The sequence below is a fragment of the Girardinichthys multiradiatus genome, chromosome 11, assembly GCF_021462225.1.
Source record: "Girardinichthys multiradiatus isolate DD_20200921_A chromosome 11, DD_fGirMul_XY1, whole genome shotgun sequence".
NCBI classification, from domain to species: Eukaryota; Metazoa; Chordata; class Actinopteri; order Cyprinodontiformes; family Goodeidae; genus Girardinichthys; species Girardinichthys multiradiatus.
In genome coordinates, this window is record NC_061804.1 from 27095190 (window position 1) to 27116326 (window position 21137).

The 21137-nt window shown below is 39.5% G+C and overlaps 1 protein-coding gene across 1 annotated transcript; it reads right to left on the bottom strand.

Moving 5' to 3' along the window:
• Positions 1–3025: 3025 nt before the first annotated feature.
• Positions 3026–19763, bottom strand: vkorc1l1 (vitamin K epoxide reductase complex, subunit 1-like 1). Its single transcript, XM_047378927.1, has 3 exons — positions 19373–19763; positions 15153–15262; positions 3026–9998 (listed from the first exon to the last, which is right to left on the bottom strand). Exons 1-3 carry the CDS (start codon positions 19561–19563, stop codon positions 9772–9774), a joined length of 528 nt encoding a protein of 175 aa, XP_047234883.1. The 5' UTR covers positions 19564–19763; the 3' UTR covers positions 3026–9771.
• Between the last annotated feature and the right edge of the window lie 1374 nt (positions 19764–21137).

Genomic DNA, 21137 nt, shown 5'->3' on the forward strand with positions numbered 1-21137 from the left:
GTGCTAAAAAAAAGTAAAGGGAACACACAAATAACACATTCTAGATCTGAATGAATGAAATATTCTCATTGAATACTTTGTTCTGTACCAAGTTGAATGTGCTGACAACAAAATCACACAAAAATCATCAATGGAAATCAAATTTATTAACCAATGGAGGCCTGGATTTGGAGTCACACAAAATTAAAGTGGAAAAACACACTACAGTGTGTTGTTTAAGTGTTCCCTTTATTTTTTTTTGAGCAGTGTATATATACACTTACAGGCAGAAATTATAAGGGAAAAAATTATTCAACAACAGTGATAACAACAATGCAGGAAAGCCTTGTAATGGAGTTCATGTGAATAAAAGTCTAATAGGTTTCCCAGATTTGGTTTGAAAGTGTCCAGAGCAGAGTGAAGCAGGCAAACCTGCCTAACAGGGGCCAAATGAGGTCCAAGTCCTAATAAACTGAGGACATCCCAGAGATCCTCCGCTATACTCTGCCAGTAACGTAGGTTTAAACATGTCCAGAAACGATGAATACCCCAGTCGGTCGTGGCAGATGCCCCATCACACTGCGCCAGGTTCTGCTGGAGGCTTCTTCCTGCTCGAACCAAGAAATATGCGGTGACGCTACATGCGTGCTCAGTATGAGCAATTGCTGCACAGTCTATGACTTAATACAAACAACAGCGCACTGCTTGTCCAGGATTAGTGAGTGCTGCAAGTCAGTGACTCGATGCAATCTGCTGGGTCTCCTTTAGAAAACGTTTGACCCTATTTGAATAATAAACTGAACTTTGTTGCATTGTTTGATAGTTGGGATTAATTGGAATGTATGTACCTGACTCGATAAGTAAACTGAATTGAGTGTAATCAGCAACTTGCATTCATGGCAGCGGGGCAATATGCTGGTTTCATTTTGTTCTGGAGAGGAGAAATCTGCAAGCTATGCAGGATTTTTATGTTGAACAGATTTGGCTGGATTACAAACGGCAGTAGTCAGGACATTGGTCCATTGTGAGTCATCAGAGCTGATATCAAATACTTTCTCCCAAATTTGTTTAGTGGTTTGTACGTTATTGGGTAAATAAAGTCAACACTTTGTAGAAGACAGCAAGAGATAAAGTTTGTTTTTTTTATATGTGAAATAGAGCTGTGATATACCTTTTTAATAATGAATTGTTCTCTACCCAAGGCATTTCGCTGCCAGAGTTGTTGAAAAGAAAACTGATTGATTTCAAATGTCCATCAAATAAATTGGCTAGCTTTTAAGACTATTGCAGTACCATACATAATAACGTTTGATCTTGATTCTCTTGTTAGAAAATCTGGATTGTTAAAAAAAAAAAAAAGAGTGAAAAGTAACATTATCTAAAAGAGAGACCTTCAACGTGGTTGACCTCTGTACAGAGTGACAGGGCCACCATCAAGAGTCTCTTAACAGTTTCAAAGCTGCTAATAAACACTAAGTTCCATAATGGATACTTGGATTGAAAAAACTCTACATCAAACCAGATTAGAGATTGGGTCAGTTTTAAACCAGTTAGCCATTAAATGAAGATGTATGGCAGATTTAATAAAGCTCAACATTTGGAACATCTAAGCACCCTTTAGACCATACATTGTAAAGTTCAGCCATTTTTAGCCAAGGCTTTCTCTTCTCCCAAATTGATAAACTCAACTAGCCTTCAAGGACCTTGTTTAAAATGGGAAATTGATTTAACCAGGTGTGGCACTGAAACAGAAGGCCTAGTTAGGAAAATTAAAGCATCATCAGCAAAAAGAGTAATTTTATGCTCTCTGTTCAGCCATAATTCCAGATATTAAGGCATTCTGCCTTATGGCCTGGGGTAAAGTCTCAATAGCATTGTCAAAGAGCAGTAGGCTAAGCATGTCTTGCTGCCTATTGTCTTGATGGAGGTCAACGTTTTAAGGACTCATCCCATTAGTTAATACTGCCACTGTTGGGGAGGCATAAAGCAACCAGATCCTTAAGTGTTTTATAATAGGAAGGACCTTTTTGCCCAGTCAATGTCCTGGGTCTCCACTGTTCTGATGCCAGTCAGTCATTTTCTACCGCTTATTCCATAGTGGGTCGCGGGGGAGCTGGTGCCTATCTCCAGCAGTCTATGGGCGAGAGGCAGGGTACACCCTGGACAGGTCGCCAGTCCATTGCAGGGCAACACACAAACAACCACGCACACACTCATTCATACACCTAAGGACAATTTAGAGAGACCAGTTAACCTAACAGGCATGTCTTTGGACTGTGGGAGGAAGCCGGAGTACCTGGTGAGATCCCACGCATGCACGGGGAGAACATACAAACTCCATGCAGAAAGAACCCTGGCCGGGAATTGAACCCAGGACCTTCTTGCTGCAAGGCAACAGTGCTACCAACTGCGCCACCTGTTCTGATGCAAAAGTCTGGTTCTAATTAATAATGTTGGGAAGCGTGGTTTTTTTTGTATAGCAAAGCTTTTTGAAAGCAGTTATGGGTTTGTATGAACTGGGAAGGATTTTGTTTTCCAAAGAATGAGTAAACATAGGGTTCAAATTATGACAAAACTGCTTCTAAAATTCACATCTAAATCCATCAGAACCAGCTGCTTTCCTAAGAGCATTTAGTGCCTGTTTAGTGCCCCTTCTGGAAAGAATATGTTCACTAATATTGTGGCATTCTCTGGTTGCTCAGACTTGGCAAACTTTTTATTCATCTTTTTAGAAACAGATCTTGAACCATTTAGAATCTGAGATGGTAACACTACTGTGAAAATCTCCCCTCTTAACAAGATTTGCCTGGTTTATCACCTGACACCTACAGTCTCTGCAAAATTAAGAAAATGTTGTCCTTAAGCAGCAATGTTTTTGGAGAAGTGGCAGTTGCTGAAGCAAATCAGGACTGGGTTTAGACATCAATTGTTTCTCTAAATCAGCCAGACTAGATTCAGGGGAACTAAATCTGTTCCTTTTTATTTTATGCTTTAAATGTTTTTTATTTTTATATTGTCAATGGAACATGTTTCCAGCTTTGATCTGTACTACAACCCCCTTCAGTTTAATGTGGTTCACTTGTTTTTTTTTTCCCACAACAACAAAAGGTCACTTTCATGATGATTGTAGCTTTGCTTTTTTCAGTTGTCTGGATTCAGGGGACGAACTATTGTCTCTATGATAATCTTCCAGCAATATTTTACTAATCGGTTTTAATGCTGGACAAATGAATCACTGATGCCTCTTTAGGTGTGTAGGTAATAAATGTACAGTAAACACAGGTGATGACTGTTTAGTTCAGGGTATTCTGATGTGTATAGATAAGGTAAGTAGAACACAACACTATCTTTCCTCAGTTAAGTTTCACTTTTATTTGACCAGCTGGGGCAGATAAAGCACAGCTCAGTGGATTATATGAGATCATACTGTTGGAGTAGAGTTACAGCCAAGTCCTTGTCATTTATCTTTATGGTTTTTTGTTTTTTTTTCTTAATATCAGAATTCAGCAGTTTGTTGGGAGTTCTCTTAAAGTTGGTGATATGTACAACTAAAACTTTTAATACCAATAAATGTTTTGTAAGGTAAAACTGAATTTGACAAATGAGTATCAGCAGGAAACAGTTTGCTTGTGTCTGAATCTTCCAATAAAATTTTTTTAAAAGTAAAGTTTTTTCCCCCTTTTTGTTCACAGTACAGAGTTGTGGTAAAAAAAAATATACAAGACAATATGCTAACATTCCTGTGACTAAATGTTTGCATACACCCTGAAAAGGTTAATATAAGTGGTGTGACTAATGTGGATAGTGGCGTGATCACTGTTATCAGTGTCTCTGCCCACACCCTCATCACATCCCTGACCTTTGTGTTAAAAACTCAGCAAACACAGGACTTTTACTCCTTTCTTACTCAGACAGCAGCTATTTAATTGGACAGGTGTTCTTTATGGGTTTTTCTTCCTCAGTAACGTTTTACACAACTGAAGGTTCACTACATTGCATCTGAAAACGGGGGAAACATTTGTTTCTTACACAAGCCTAATAGCTACATTTAGTGCTTTATTCACAGCATGTCTGGTAAGCAGCTGACTGGCTATCAGAGCAGATAACCTGACTATTTAAGCAGCTAATATTCTGCACAAGAGTCTTATTTACCTAAAACGACTACATTTTATTTATTCTAGTTTATGGCATTAATTTTATAGAAAGGCAGCTGTAGGAATAATTGTATGTGTTTCATACTCTGAAACTGTGGGGTATGTGCTGAAAGTTGTCATATAATGTGAGGATCTCATAGTGACCCATGTCAACTTCACATGCGCCCCCCTGGAAAAAATAGGTTCAGGGCTGCAGTGCATGTGTGAGCATCTCTTAAAGCAGTGTATGTCATGAATGAGCATAAATGTGTAATAGTTGGTCCGTCTCACCTTCTTAACAAACGTCTGTTGCCAAAGCTGCCGAGTTTATTAAAATCACTAAAAATGACAGGTGGTTTCAGAGGGAATGTTTTAATGGTAGATCATTTCAACAAGACAACAAGGTCAGATTTGCTCAACCTTAGCCAGCCGTCTCAAGGTTTTAGGATATATGAATTTGAACATTTTTCTCTGCACATTTCTACCATTCTTGTAACACTTTTCCATGTAAGAAAATACAGCATTTTAAAACATATTTGGCAATACAGAAGCAAACCCAGTGAGTTTTCCTCCACGAAGAATTTTAATAAACAATTTTCACTGACATGAATCCCTCCAGCCCCTCCACTTTTTTGTTTGTTTTTTACTAAAATAACTCAGTGTTAACAGTCTATACAGCTAAAGGGCAAAATTAATGACTGAACAAAATTACAATCTCATTTGAACAGAGTATTCCTTTGGAACAAACCAGTCTGATCTAGACAAAACCAGGAGAATTACATGGTGGTATTTAGGAATATTAAAACAAACAGTGATTTGACAGGGTACCCAGTCTGGTAATTGGTGAACACATTTGTTATTTTTACTGGCTATTAAATCTTTGGGAATTTCCAATTTCTGTGATTCCATCCTTAGGAAGGCAAGCAGAAGTGCCTGGTGCAGTTCTTACAAGGCTGTTACTGTTGCTTGTCTTTGGCTCAAGGCCAGGTGATCAAACAGAAGGCACATTTGTTGGCATTAGAGATGCAACTAACATGGCAGTTATACTTCAGGGCCTAAATAAATATAAGAATGGAAAATTGATCGCTCTGACATCAGATAATCCAACGACAAAGCGATCTTTTATGCTTCACATTCCTGAATTCATTTCCTCAAAGTCACTTCAAAGACTTAAGTGTAGTGGCTACACACTGCAAGGTCTATGTATACCCCACCAGACCCATATCTGGTTGGAACCAGGAAGAACCTGGCAGCTTAATGTCAGTTTGATTTGGGTTGAGAAAAAGACAGATTTTCTGAAAAAGGAAAACTTTGGACACTTTGATGAGCTCATTCCTTATGAGGATGGAAATGGTTTTACAAACGATGTTCACATAACAAGCAGCAAAAGCAAACTGATGTCAACCTAGAACTATTCTTTTCCAGGCAGCTATTGGTTCCCATACATTTCTGTATGACATGAAAAAGCTGCAAATACATCACAATGTGTCCCAGACACTGCAAAATAGAGATTCTATAAGCAGGCGTGGGCTGGTTATCAGCATCAAGATTTTAAAAAGTTATAATTTTAAAAGTGCTCAAACTTGACATCACACCATTCCTACAGTTTAAAGCCCTTTTACTCCCATACCAGAGACAGTGTCAGAATGGCCCAAATTGTCTCCAGCTGTCTGGGGTATAAACAGACACATCAATCCCCTCCCACACATGTTGCAGTGCACTGCTAGTCAGTTAGCTGAGAGAAGGCTACTATATATCCCTCAATTACAAGAAAGACACATTTAATTTGTTATATTAATTTGGAACCACTTCAAGTTGCAAAATAACGCAGGCAGTCATGGTGTGGTAACTAATCACTCTAAGTAGACGCTTTAAAAAAAAAAAAAAACAGCTGTTGAGCTATGGGCAACTATGCTGCAACTGTGGGCTGGCTACCAGAGCAGATAGCCTGACTAATTAAAAAGCTAATAACTTGTTTTACTTCCAGTGTATAGTGCCCCTGCTATTCATATGACATTTCCAAGTAATTTTATAGATATCTAGACATTTGAGAAAAACCCTTTCACCTAGTTCAATTTAATCTTCTTTTTCCCTCATAAATTATCATAAATCATGAAACAAAGTGCTGAAGCTAGCTTCTGATTTGGCAGCGTGGTAAAGGGCTATTTCCCTATTTTCTTGGCCTCTGGACAGTTAAAATAAATAATACAGAAAAATCAAAATTGGTGATCCTAAATTTAAATCCTTTAAAATCAGTTAGGGATTAGTAACACCTTTATTTAAAAAAAATCTAAACATAAATTGATGTAGATGCCAAAAATTGTGAAATTGCCCTTTTTGATTTTTAAATGTCTGTTTTATCTGGTAATAAAAAAAGACAGTTTTTCATCCTTTTCCAGACTTGGGAAAGGATAAAAATCATATATATAATCGTGTATACTATACTTTTTAAAACTGCTCAAGACACCTGAATAAATAATGTTAATAAACTTTGGTAATAGTAAAATTTACGTTTTAATTTAGAATGTGCTCGTTTGAAGTCAAAGCAACTAAATTATGTTATCTATTGTTTGTTAGGATTTTGGTCTAATTACTGATATTACCATCAGAAACCTATAGCAGCCCGTGCCTTTTCAAAACTAATGATTATGGTCTGCAGAGAAACAAATGTCTGCCTGGAATGTAAAGGAGGAAAATTAGGACTAAAACACATGGTTTGCCTTAGAAAATGGTCAACAATGCAGTGACACAAGCAGTGGGAAGGGGTTCCAACATACCATGACAGATGCATAAGGTATCAACTTAATTCCAGTAGTTTCACAAGTCATCTCTAGAAGCACATCACTGAAAGCATGGTTCAACACTTATCAGCACTCCCTTCATTTACAACAGGAGGATGCAAATTGTACTAAAAAAGGGAACCACAGGCGAGATGGTTTATTACCACAGATTAATCACACCATTACATTTATTACAGTGACTGTTACAGAGCTTTGAAAGTGTAAGACTGTGTTATGGCCATATGAAGAAAAATAATGAATTCTGGATGGAAGAAAACAAATCTCTAAAAGCTACATCTGCTTTCTCCATAAATCAGTCTGGTTTTGCTTTGGCCCGACTGTTAGATCTAAAACCTGGTGCGTTCAAAAACAACAGTGAGGGACTCTGTTGTCTTCTCACAACAAAACACAGAAAACAATCCACAAACGGCTTAACGCAACATTTAGTTCTTTACTAAATCTAACTCCTTGGTTCACATGTGCAGTTCACATCAACAGTGCACTAGTTTGTTTTTTTCCCCCACATGTAACTCATGATCCCTGCGAACGTTCAACCAACACCAAACGTATGCAAAAGCCAGGTGACATGTAGTGTAACCGTGAGTCTAAAGACTCCTCAGCCAGCAGGCCGCTCCACCGCTTGGACAGACAATCACAGTGTAGCAGCCTTTTGCTACCTCGTGAGAAGAGGGAGAAACACTTCTGTGGTATCTTCCAGGCATGGACCGGTTGCCGGGACCAAGGTATACCAGCGTTTTATAAACTCGATTCAATTTCATTTTAAAGTCTTTAATTGCTTAAAGTCCTTGTAATGAGATGTGAGAGAAAGTTCTGATTTGATTGTTTTCCAACCTAGGCTAATGCACGGCGGCTGCGCATTGCCAATCAGCTACCATAAAAAGACAAATTTGGTTGTCTGGAAATATTTCTGGTTGAGAAGAACATGGACAGAGTCGGCGTGGAAGCTAAAGAAGAGGTGAGGAGGAGGGAAGACTTGGCGAGCTATAAGCGGCATTTCTGCCCAGCTGGAACAAGTTTTGTCGTTTCACACAAGAAAAAACGTTTAGCAGCTCTCAGTTGACTGTGGAAAAATAAGGAAGCTGCCAAAACTATGAGAGCGCCGGGCTGCAGCCCTCGCATGCGCCGCCATCTTACCTTATCTACCGCCTCACTAACCAGCTAAAGTCAACTTGCTATACTTGTGTTGTTCTTTAAAGAGCAGAACATCAAAAATGTTTAATGAGCTGCAGAACCTTCTGAAGTAAAACTCAAACCTCATGTCATTCCCATCCTAGGGTCCTATCAATGAGATGCTAGACAAAGTGTCAAGGTGACCAGTTTTCCCTGGCTGTATGGAGGGATGCAGTACTGTTCCTCCCTCACCTGTTGCTGCGCACTGCCAGTCAGCAAGCTGAAAGAAGTCTACTAAACTTGTTAACAAGAAAGACATCTGTTTCAGACAGCCATGGCATTAAGACTAAAGTACCCCAGCCCATAAACCTTAAGATAACACTGTTTAATTCTACAAAACTACGAGTGGTATTTCTGTTTGGAAGCTGACTACACATGGTCTAAAAGGAATCAGAACTGCTAAAGGGGATCATATCATATGCCACAAACACTGCAGAAAGGATGATGCTGTGGTATTTTTAGATGAGGCTGACAGACCGTAAGAATCTTACACCGGCCCATGCCTGGATCTTTCATTAATAAAAAGAGAATAAAGCAATGTTCCCGTGATGATAAAACAATGATGAAAAATTGGTGTCAACATTAAAAAAGTAATTCACCTTAACACTCCTTTAGGCACATAAGTCTCAATGGATCCCACTTGTGTGGTGGTCCGGAATGCTTCTCGCACAACAACAAAAAACAAATAGTAAAAGGTGCCTTTGAGCAAACTGAAAACAATCAGCAGATCTGTGTCTGATGTAATTATTTCCACTTAAAAACAAAGACATCCTTCTGTCTTACATGCTTGAGCAGGTTTATGGAGCAGGAAGAGGTCCCGGGCACATCCACCCAGCCGTGACCTTCCACATCTACTGTCTTCTTCTTACCGCTTATGCTTTGTATGTTGGGTTTCATTTTTGTGTCGACATTTATCACACAATCTAGCCAGTAATATTGCCCGGCAGCTATTTACAGAATTGCAAAAAAACAAAAACAAAAATCTGACTGATCTACACACATTATTTCACATCGTCCCATGTTTATTTTAGTGGTCCTCGTCCAAAAAAAAAAAAAAAAAGACGTAGTACAAAGTGTAAACATGGAAGAAACAAAACAATTGATCCTTTATAAAACAGTAATCATTGCATCATCCTCTTCTCAACCTGCTGTAAAAACTTTTTCTGCTGACTACACGGTATCCAAATGGGCGTTTTGTTTTGACTTGGGGACCGTTTCTCAGCAGTTTTAGTACAGATGATCTCTACACCATTTAATGTCCCATCTCTTCTTCCTCTCTGCGATCCATTTTTGTTCAGATCAATACTGTCCTCCACTGGCGTGTCTTGTGTGGGCCTCCACCTCGACCAGCTAGGGGTGTTGTGTTTCCCATCCAAGCAAACACAGGCAGCTGAGCCCATATGTGAGAGGTTAAACAGGAAGGGGGGGGGGGGTGTGGATTAAAAGAACAAAAACCATCTTTCACTTACAAATCCTTCAGTGTTTGCAAGCATTATTGAGATGTCAGGCCCAACATTTAAGTTAGATTTCTTCATTTTTTTTTTAAAACACACAGCAGAATAAACATTGTTTGGAAGCAAGGTCTTCTGGTGGCAAGTCAAATGTTCAGAGGTCACATTTCTTTTTTTGTTTCGTTGTTGTCATCAGGTTTGTTTATTTTTTTCTTTAATCGTGCCCCTCTCGGCAGCTCAGTCCTGCTTGGCCTGAAGCTGCTGCTTCCAGGCCTCATTCAAGTAAACCAGTCGCTTGTAGTTGAGAACAAAGAGAATGAAGTTCAGCGCATATGTGGTGATGCAGATGATGCAGAAGTCCTTTAGGACAAAGTAGAGGATGTAGCCCAGGTAGAGCGAACCCACCACCGACAAGATGGACGTCGTCATGAGAAAAAGGGCGGCCATTGCGCTGACTGTCATTCCTACGGCGAGAAACACAAACCGAAGCTTAGCCGAGCAGAAAAAGACAACTGTGCAAGCCACAAGCAAAGCTGATGAGTGCGCTTTTTGCCGAGGCTTCAGGCTAAGACAGTTCTCCTTTTATACCGAGCGCCTCCTCGTGATGACATTCACCTTTTACTGCTCAGCAGACTGGTCATGTTATTCTGTTGTCATATGGACTGCAGTCACAGACTTCAGAGAGTTATTGTTTGGGCTTGTAGCAATCATGCAATAGTCTAGTCATTTGCTATATAACCCTGAAGTAAACACTGGTTAGGTGATTTCACTGAAAATGTTCTGGACTCTGATCAATACTGATGTGAACCATACATATTTACAAAGATCCTTCACAGGAGCGGCATAGTGTCCAATTCACTGACATGATCCATATTTAAAGTCATGCTTTGCACATTTTGAATTCACAGTGCCTTGTAAACATATTCATGGCCCTTGAATAAGAATTATTGGAATGTTAGGTGTTTTATGTGACAAACACAGGGTAGTGCATAATTGTGAAGGTTAATGATGCATGGTTTTCAATATTCTTTACAAATACAAATCTGGAAAGTGTGGTGTGCATTTGTATTTAGCCCACTTTAATTTCCCTAAATAAAATCCAAAGCAACCAACTTCCTGCAGATGTCACGTGCAGTATTTGATAAATAGCTGATTTTGCAGGTTTTCCCACTTGCAAAGCACGTAGAAGTCTTTAGTTTTTAATCATAGATACTCTTCAACTGTGAGTGACGGAATCTAAAACAAAAATCTAGAAAATCACTGTGATTTTTTCAGTAATTAATTTGCATTTTATTGCATGACAAGTATTTGATACATCAGAAAAACAAAACTTAATATTTGGTACAGAAACCTTGTGTGCAATTCCAGATATCAGATGTTTCCTGTAGTTCTTGATGCGGTTTGCACACACTGCAGGAGTGATTCTGGACTCCATATAGCTCTTCTCCAGATCCTTCAGGTTTCAGGGCTGTCATTGGCCACTCCTTAGTTGCCCTGGCTGTGTGCTTCAGGTCGCTGTCATGCTGGAAGACCCAGCCACGACCCATCTTCATGCCCTTACTGAGGGAAGGAGGTTGTTGGCTAAGATCTCCTGATACATGGTCCCATCCATCCTCCCCTCAATACGGTGGAGTCATTATGTCCCCTTTGCAGAAAAACAACGATGTTTCCACCTCCATGCTTCACGGTAGGGATGGTGTTCTTGGGGTTGTAGTCATCCTTCTTCCTCCAAACACGGCGAGTGGAGTTCAGACCAAAAAGCTCAATTTTTGTCTCAGACCACATGACCTTCTCCCATTCCTCCTCTGGATCATCCAGATGGTCATTGGCAAACTTCAGATGGGCCTGGAGATGCGCTGGCTTGAGCAGGGAGACCTTGTGTGCGCTGCAGGATGTTAATCCATGGCAGCGTAGTGTGTTACTAGTGGTCTTCTTTAAGACGGTGGTCCCAGCTCTCTTCGGGTCATTGACTAGGTTCTGCCGTGTAGTTCTGGGCTGATCCCTCACTTTCCTCATGATCATTGGTGCCCCACGAGGTGAGCTCTTGCTTGGAGCCCGAGACTGAGGGAGATTGACCATCATCTTGAACTTCTTCCATTTTCTTATAATTGCTCCAACAGTTGTTGCCTTCTCACCAAGCTGCTTGGCTATTTTCCTGTAGTCCATCCCAGCCTTGTGCAGGTCTACTATTTTATCCCTGATGTCCTCACACAGCTCTCTGGTCTTGGACATTGTGGAGAGGTTGGAGTTTGATTGATTGAATGTGTAGACAGGTGTCTTTTATACAGAAAACGAGTTCAAACAGGTGCAGTTACTACAGGTAATGAGTGGAGAACAGGAAGCCATCTTAAAGAAGAACTAACAAGCCTGTGAGAGACGAGATTCTTACTGGTTGTTAGGTGATCAAATACTTATGCAATAAAATGCAAATTAATTACTTACAAATCACACAATGTGATTTTCTGGATTTTACCTCAGAGTACCTCTGATAAGAAAAAATTAAAGACTTCTACATGCTTTGCAAGTGGGAAAACCTGCAAAATCTGCAGTGTATCAAATGCTTGTTCTACCCTCTGTATTTAGTAACTAGAAGTAATTTAACCTCAGCATTAATCCAGCTGTTCTGTGAAGCCCTGACATGTTTTTTTTAGAGAACAAACAAAGACCAATAAACACAGCAGACATGCCAGGGTTAAGCTTATAGAAATGTTTACAAGTAGTGTTAGATATTAAAACAATCTGACAGCCCAGCCAAAGAGAAATTTATCAGAGAAGCAGCCAAGAGGCCTATGGTATCTCTGGAGGAGCTGCATAGATCCATAGCTCTGATAGGAGAATCCATTGTGCATACCACAAATATGGGCTTTATGGAAAAGTGCCAAAAGAAAACCATAAGTCGTCCTGTTAGCAGTTTGCCACAATGTAGGAAACACAGTAAACACATGAAAGAATTTGTTCTGGTGGGATAACGCCAGTTTTGAAGTTGAGGTTTTTGGCTTAGATGTGAGGCAGAAAACTAACACTGTACATGCTGGGGAGATGCTTTTTGCTCAGCAGGGAAAGGGAAGCAGGTCAGCATCGATGGAAAAATGGATGAAGCTAAACCAGGACAATCCTTGAAAAAAAAAAAACAGATAGCCAGGGCAACAATAGAAGGGTTTATTAGCACATTCCTTTGTAATAATGGTTTAGTCAAAGCCCAGACTAATCTAATTAGGAGTCCGCAGCAATACTTGCTGTTCACAAACACTCTTTTTCAATAGGAGCAAGGGCAAAAATGGCAGCTTCTACATGTAAACATCTGGTAGAGACACACCCAAAAGACTTGCAACTCTAATTACAGAACCTTTCAGAATAAAATGTGTAAAGCCATGCATCATTTTCTCCCCCCTTCACACATATGCACTATTTTGTGGTGGTGTATCACTTAAAAACCTAGTCAAATAAATTGAAGTTTATAGGTCTTACATGACAAGATGTCAAAAGGTTAAAAGGGGTGCTGATGCGTTTCCAAGGGAGTTTTTACCTCCAACTAGTGCTGGTCAGGTCAAAGACATGAGAATAATCAAAGGTTTAAAACCAGCCGGTGCTTCCTTTGTTATGGAAAACTTGAGCCACTGTGACAGCTTGGTCTAACTGGGCTGCTGTTGTGTTAGTCAAATGAAAAGTAACTGATGTGGCTTAAAAAGGAGCTCTTGTTCGTGTCTAGCCCAGGTGGCAGAGCAAGTCTACCAGCATAGGTGAGCGAGCAGCACCATGTGTGTGCTGCAACAGGAGGAAGAACTCTTCAAGTTCAAAGAAGTTGTACATATAAATATAAACATCAATATTTTCCTCTAGAGTCTAACATTACGCTACATTTTAACTATACAGGTCCTTCTCAAAATATTAGCATATTGTGATAAAGTTCATTATTTTCCATAATGTCATGATGAAAATTTAACATTCATATATTTTAGATTCATTGCACACTAACTGAAATATTTCAGGTCTTTTATTGTCTTAATACGGATGATTTTGGCATACAGCTCATGAAAACCCAAAATTCCTATCTCACAAAATTAGCATATCATTAAAAGGGTCTCTAAACGAGCTATGAACCTAATCATCTGAATCAACGAGTTAACTCTAAACACCTGCAAAAGATTCCTGGGGCCTTTAAAACTCTCAGCCTGGTTCATCACTCAAAACCCCAATCATGGGTAAGACTGCCGACCTGACTGCTGTCCAGAAGGCCACTATTGACACCCTCAAGCAAGAGGGTAAGACACAGAAAGATATTTCTGAACGAATAGGCTGTTCCCAGAGTGCTGTATCAAGGCACCTCAGTGGGAAGTCTGTGGGAAGGAAAAAGTGTGGCAGAAAACGCTGCACAACGAGAAGAGGTGACCGGACCCTGAGGAAGATTGTGGAGAAGGGCCGATTCCAGACCTTAGGGGATCTGCGGAAGCAGTGGACTGAGTCTGGAGTAGAAACATCCAGAGCCACCGTGCACAGGCGTGTGCAGGAAATGGGCTACAGGTGCCGCATTCCCCAGACCTGGGCTACAGAGAAGCAGCACTGGACTGTTGCTCAGTGGTCCAAAGTACGTTTTTCAGATGAAAGCAAATTCTGCATGTCATTTGGAAATCAAGGTGCCAGAGTCTGGAGGAAGACTGGGGAGAAGGAAATGCCAAAATGCCAGAAGTCCAGTGTCAAGTACCCACAGTCAGTGATGGTCTGGGGTGCCGTGTCAGCTGCTGGTGTTGGTCCACTGTGTTTTATCAAGGGCAGGGTCAATGCAGCTAGCTATCAGGAGATTTTGGAGCACTTCATGCTTCCATCTGCTGAAAAGCTTTATGGAGATGAAGATTTCATTTTTCAGCACGGCCTGGCACCTGCTCACAGTGCCAAAACCACTGGTAAATGGTTTACTGACCATGGTATCACTGTGCTCAATTGGCCTGCCAACTCTCCTGACCAGAACCCCATAGAGAATCTGTGGGATATTGTGAAGAGAACGTTGAGAGACTCAAGACCCAACACTCTGGATGAGCTAAAGGCTGCTATCGAAGCATCCTGGGCCTCCATAAGACCTCAGCAGTGCTACAGGCTGATTGCCTCCATGCCACGCCGCATTGAAGCAGTCATTTCTGCAAAAGGATTCCCGACCAAGTATTGAGTGCATAACTGTACATGATTATTTGAAGGTTGACGTTTTTTGTATTAAAAACACTTTTCTTTTATTGGTCGGATGAAATATGCTAATTTTGTGAGATAGGAATTTTGGGTTTTCATGAGCTGTATGCCAAAATCATCCGTATTAAGACAATAAAAGACCTGAAATATTTCAGTTAGTGTGCAATGAATCTAAAATATATGAATGTTAAATTTTCATCATGACATTATGGAAAATAATGAACCTTATCACAATATGCTAATATTTTGAGAAGGACCTGTATAGTAACATTTCCATATGGTCACCTTATATTGTTCCAGGGTCATGTTTAGTCAGTTTAGCTGGAACATAAGATGGGTATTTAGCCAAGGCAGTGCCTGGAGCTGGAGTAAAAGCTGTGAATATTAGTCTCCAGAATCTGCAGGACTCACAGGTGACGTCTAGTAAAATAGCACCTTACCTAGTAGGAGCTGAAAGGCATAAAAGAGTATCCCGTAGACACTGTTGGGTTGGTTCAGCACACTATCATTCCCAAAAATTGAGCCCAACAGTCCAAATCCACGACCCCACCTAAACCAGGAAAACACCAGCAAAAAACAGACAATTTTATTTAAAGAAAGCAATCCACCAATTCAAGATTTGACTCCTGAGAAAACTCAGTTAAGACTAAATGAGGCAGTAACAAAATGATAAAACATGTCCTTTCAATCAGGGTATGATATCTTTCCCAGGAATTCTTAGTGAGCAAAACTACCGACAGATTTAGTGCTTGGTTGACTGTAGTGGTATAGATCTCCATCTACCACCTCAGTGTTTAATGCCTGTGCCAAACACTGATGCGGCAGTTAAAAAAATATGTTTTTGTTTCCTCCTTTAAAAGGTGGATTTTTCCACCTCCTTCTCAAGGAATTACAGATAGAACTTGTTTCCTGGAAAACTGGGGAGGCCTTGGGCAAGAATGAGATTTTCAATGTAAAGTTGTGCTACAACATGTTTCCAGGTTCAGCCTGGTAAGCTTTATAACCTTGTTAATCAGCACAGTTTCAACACATGAGCCAAGGTTATTTGATCAACTCAAATACGCTCACAGTCTCTCTGTTCACTGATTTTCATCACAGCATTATTTAAAATGCTGTGATGGGGGGCATGGAGTCTTGATCACTCCAATTTAAACAAGACAAATATAATTTTCAAAAGCAACATCTTGGGACATACAAGGCTCTGTAAGTACCAGCGTAACAGTTTAAAACAGCTGGATCTGGACTTTGTTTTCAGATTTTACATAAATGCTGATTGCCGTTTGGTTGAAATAAGCATTGATTTTATCGGTCCACAGAGAACGACAGCCCTTACTAGACTTTGCAGACTTGTTTCTCCTCTACCCAGAACAACCGAATACAAATTCCCTATCTCCCTTCTTTTGCTAGCAAGTTTTACAGAGACGTTTACCACAGCAGCAAGCATTCATTTCCAGTTCACATTTGTCTCCTTAAGTTTCCACGGGGGTTTCTTAAAATATTCTCCAATGCACTTCTCTTTTAAGGAGTTTCCATCTGGAGCCAAGATCAGAATTAGCTGGAACCACTAATCTGTCAGCTGTCTTGGAGTTAGCTTTGTATCGCAGTTCAGCTTACAATAGTTATGTGGAATGACATCGAACCAAACTCAACTTTATGCCAGCTGCCAGTCAGAAAACCAGTGGGCTTTGCTAATTGTTGTGCAAGGGAATCTGGGCTACCTACCATAAGCAAAAGAAGCCGATAATGAATTTCAGAGGATTTTAGTCGGAGGCTGTGGTCACTCATTTATTAAAATAAAAACCATCACAAGAGTAATTCATTAGTATATAGCTAGGCCAGCATTCACCATTCATCATGTTTACCTTTTAACCCTAAAAGAAGTCTGAGTATCACGAGTAGTACATGTACCATAGTTCAAATCCTAGTCAAAGTACTTTTTATTGCTAAACAACTTCATAAACTAGTTCCTAGAATTTCTCCTAATAGAACATTTTTTTCAATTCCATTTGTTTTGTGTCTCCTTATGCCTTACAATATTGTTCATTTTTATTCATAAGAATAAAATTTCATTGAAAACTTGCAATTTTACATTTTTTTAAAACAGCTTCAACTATACCAGACCCTATTTCACAACACCAACCGCCCAACCAGCTTTATTTCAGTTTAGTATAAAAGTCATCTTCCAAAGTACCAAACTCACTACACGTTAGAAAAAAGGCATAACCAGTTATTGTCTATATAAAACATATGCTACATCCCTATCTGGACATTTAATAATATAGCCACAGCTAACTTTAAATAATTTCCTTATGTAAACTACAGTTATTTATGGGCAGCTTTCTGGTATCAAGGTATACCGCTGTTTTAAAACCATTCCAATTTTCCATCATACCGTTCCTATAAAAGGCCAGAAGTTGTTTTTTTCAGTTGCACATTGTTTGCCAACTGGCTAAAAGAAGGCTACTACACTTACCCTTCGCTTACAGAAAACTTAGATTTGGCTGTTTGAAAATACTTGTCATAAAAAAACTACAGTCAAGTCATTTCACCTAAAGGGGAGCCACCCATTACTTTATTAAGGTAAATCTCTTTTAAACTACAAGCAATGAGTGTCACATCTGTCAAGCATCTGACCGCAGGCTAGTATATAACCCAACTAACTGTAAGGGCCAATATCAGCTAGTCAGACTTACAGTGTTATTCCTTAAAAGGTAAAATCAGAAAAAAGTAATAATATTCTACTTAAGTACATGAAAACTACTGAATTCAGCAGGTGCTTATCTACATTTTAGCTAAATATATGCATAAAAACAAATAAAACACAGTTTTCTATACATTACTTTAATCAGAGGAACAAATTATAGTTGTTTTAAATAAAAGCAATTAGAAATTATATCATGAAATTGTGGTATTTTTATTCAATGTTACCATACCATGGGACTCTCACTCCAGATCATCCCTAATGACTTACTTAGATTGAAGTAGTTTTTAAGAATGCTTGGCTGATAACACCATACTTATAGCTGGCATTTGTTTTAGCCTTAAAAAGGGCAGGACTAATTTGACTCAGTTTGCTATACCATCAAACAAATATTTAACAAGTCTTCAACAGCCTGCATTCCTGAGGCATTGTATTTTTATTCAACAGGCAGGTTTTCCTCATTTCATTCAACACTGGTGTGGCAACTTGAGATTGTTTGGTTAGAGATGGCTCCTGACAGATTCTTTCATATTTTAGATATTTGAGAAACATTTACCACGTGGATTTTTGTCATTTGTATGTTCTGCAAAACAACTGAGAACACAGCGGGAAATCTGGCATTAAAACAGGAACTATGTTGTTGCTGTTTATGCATCAGGATCCACTTACATCAAAACCTATAAAACCAAGACTAGTCAAATCTGGATTGCATTATCCTGATTCTTAGTGTACGATCTGTGATCAGTTTTATTTAAATCCAAAAAGTACCATAGTCAATGCTACATTTGGCATGTAAACGAAAATCATCTTTAAAAACCACTGGTGCAGTTTGGAGTCTAGAGGTTAAAAAAAACAAGAGAGATTACCTTTACAAATGTATTTATGAGTTGTATTGGTCTGGAACTAAAATGATCAATAAGTGGCATATAATAAACTGCAATTGTGATGTGGCAAGTCTGGGACCAAGGACTAGATCCAAGGAAGAGACAGATGTAAATAAACATTCATTTTTCAGTAATTCATATTTATCTTTTTAGATAATGGAACAGGAAATAAGATGTTTATATATGCTCTCAGTGTTTGTTTTTATACTTATTAGGATGTTACAATCATCCTGCCCCATCCTATCAAAAACTGCTTTTTATTTGCTATCGCAGTTTTTAGAAATTGGAACAGAACACTGGTGACGTGAAGACTGTAATCTTAAATTAGACAATAGATTAAACGTTCAAAGTCAATCCACACCAATCAGAAACAAAACAAAGTCCAGTCTAAGCAGCACCCCTATCAGCTGCATGTGTAACTGGCACCAGTGTTATGATATGTTCAGAGACTGTTCAGTGTCCAGGATGTGCGCTTTGACCCGTGGGTCAGACTGATAACTGGGGACAGTAGCACGAATGTGCTTGAGTGCCGTCTATTTAACGAAACCCAGCGAGATAAAAAAAAAAAAAAAAGAAAAAACCACAAGAAATCCTAGTTTTAGTCAGGGGTCTTCCAACAGTAGCAACATTTCAATATGCTCAACTATCTCCTCTCCAGTCTTCCCAAGGAGGTGAAGTTTGCGTTGAATGTGTTGGGTCAGTGAATGTTGGTAAACTATAATTCAGAAGTCAGTTATATGACGTCCTCCTCCTAAAAGAAAGTCGACTAAAAGTAACTTAGCCTGTTTGCTAACAGTTAGCAGTGTTAGCTTTCTCGAGCTACATAGCTAATGTTGTGCTTATTAAATACAGACACTGAGCTTATTTCTAGTGGCTCTTTGCTCAATAAGTATATTTCAGCATCCCTGCAGTAAAAACGCAGTTTTATAGCCAAGCCGCAGTGTTCCAGGGCAGCAGTCAAACATTAGCTGAGTGCATTTGACAGTTTTAAAGCGCGCAACCCTCCCAGATTGCCACAATAGCAGCCAGCTTCATTGAGCGCCACAGAAGGCGCTCTTTGCTGAATTCAAATTACCTGGAGCTGAACACTTTCGAGCAGCTGATGGAGCTGCTGAGGTCGCACATGGCTTTGTAACTCGGGTCCCGGCCCTTCTCCCTCTCCACGTGAAAAGCATACAGGGATAACAATATGCCCAGAAAGCAAACAAGAAGCCGAGCTATTCTCTCCCACCGAGGGGTGGACACTCTCAGGACGGGCGCCGCCATCACTCTCTGGCCTAGCTGGAGACACGCATACACACGCAGCTGGTTCGCCTGTGAGGCAGAGCTGCGACGTGGAAAAACGTCAGGACGTGCACACCATGAGGGGCGGGCCGCTGAGCAGAGCGCATCCTAACAGCCGGTTGACTGTTTATTATAACAGCAACATGGCTCTCAAACTTTTTATAAAAACCGCCTCAGAATATTAGAGTTTTCCGGTTACCACCATAGTGACAGGCATTTTAAAATAGTATTCCAACAGGACTTTTTCCGTTTTTTATTATGTCATTACACAAAACAAAGTCATCGATTGGTGCTGCATTAATGAAAACAACGTAATTATGCGTTTTGCTGTTGGAAAAAATATTTCACAACTCCAACCTCAAAATCTAGTATGGCTGCCTTGCATTGATAACCTCAGAGAAAAAATAAATACATTTTTATCTGCACTTTGGTCGATTTGTCTCCAATTAAACTTTTCACATACACAATCTTATAAAGTCTACTATGGTGAACATGTTGCTGCAGTGTTTGAAACTACAAAGTGCAGAGACATACATTATCAGCCTGTATTGCTAATATTATTTTAACTGTTAAAGTTAGGCTGATCAATTAGCAAACAGCCTTCTTTAGTGGTACCACCATAGTTTGAGAACCATGCATATTGACCAGTGGCTTTTAAAACATTTTATAACAAGTGCCACTGCTGTAAAATCATTACATTGTTCTAAGTGCCACAATATCAACAAGGCTTAGTGCAACAGGATATGGACTTTTTTTAGTTTACCGTGTTGTATCATAAAAGCCAAGCAACATGTTCTCTATTAACAGTGCATGACTGATTTAACAATTTAGTTCAATAGATTGAACTTAGAATCTAGTCATTTGCACCATTTAAAGCACTTATATTAGACTCTTATTCAACCAGCCACACTTACGGTTCTCACCCTTTTATTCACCAATACGCAGATCAGTAAAAAACGTTCATTTAACTGCCTTGCCTAAGGACACATTGGCATGTAGTGGCATTCTTAGCACAGATGTGCTGTCATTAAATAACACACAGTTTGACTGTGTTTATGCATAATTTTCTGAAGGCAACTGGTTGCACTGGATTTTAAATGGGTGTATCAGAGTAGGGGGGACTTAATACAAATGTTTTTTGTTTTCATTTTTCTTTTTAGAAATACAAACTAATAAAATCTAAAATATATTATTTGAACCCTGCATTTATATCCTTGTTATTGTTATTTGCAATTTATTTGTTTATTTACAAAGTATGTTGTCCTATCCAGAGGGCTGTGTGTAGGTTGGTGTTGTTGTGTGTGTCTCTACGTTGTTTGATTGCAGGGTGAGCACGGCAGGTGTGTCTTTAAAGAGGAGCGCATTCCCTGGGGCAGATCCCAGATGCTTCCATGGGTGGTAATCAGGCCTTCTTCCTTTTATTTGGTGTTCCTGTGCTTACCTCTTGTCCTTGTTTCAGGAAACCAGTTTTTCAGTTCAAACTCTGTTCTTGGATTCCAGTACTCTGTCTCCTTCCTCTCAGAGTTCATTGGAGAACTCACCTCAAGACTTCCTCT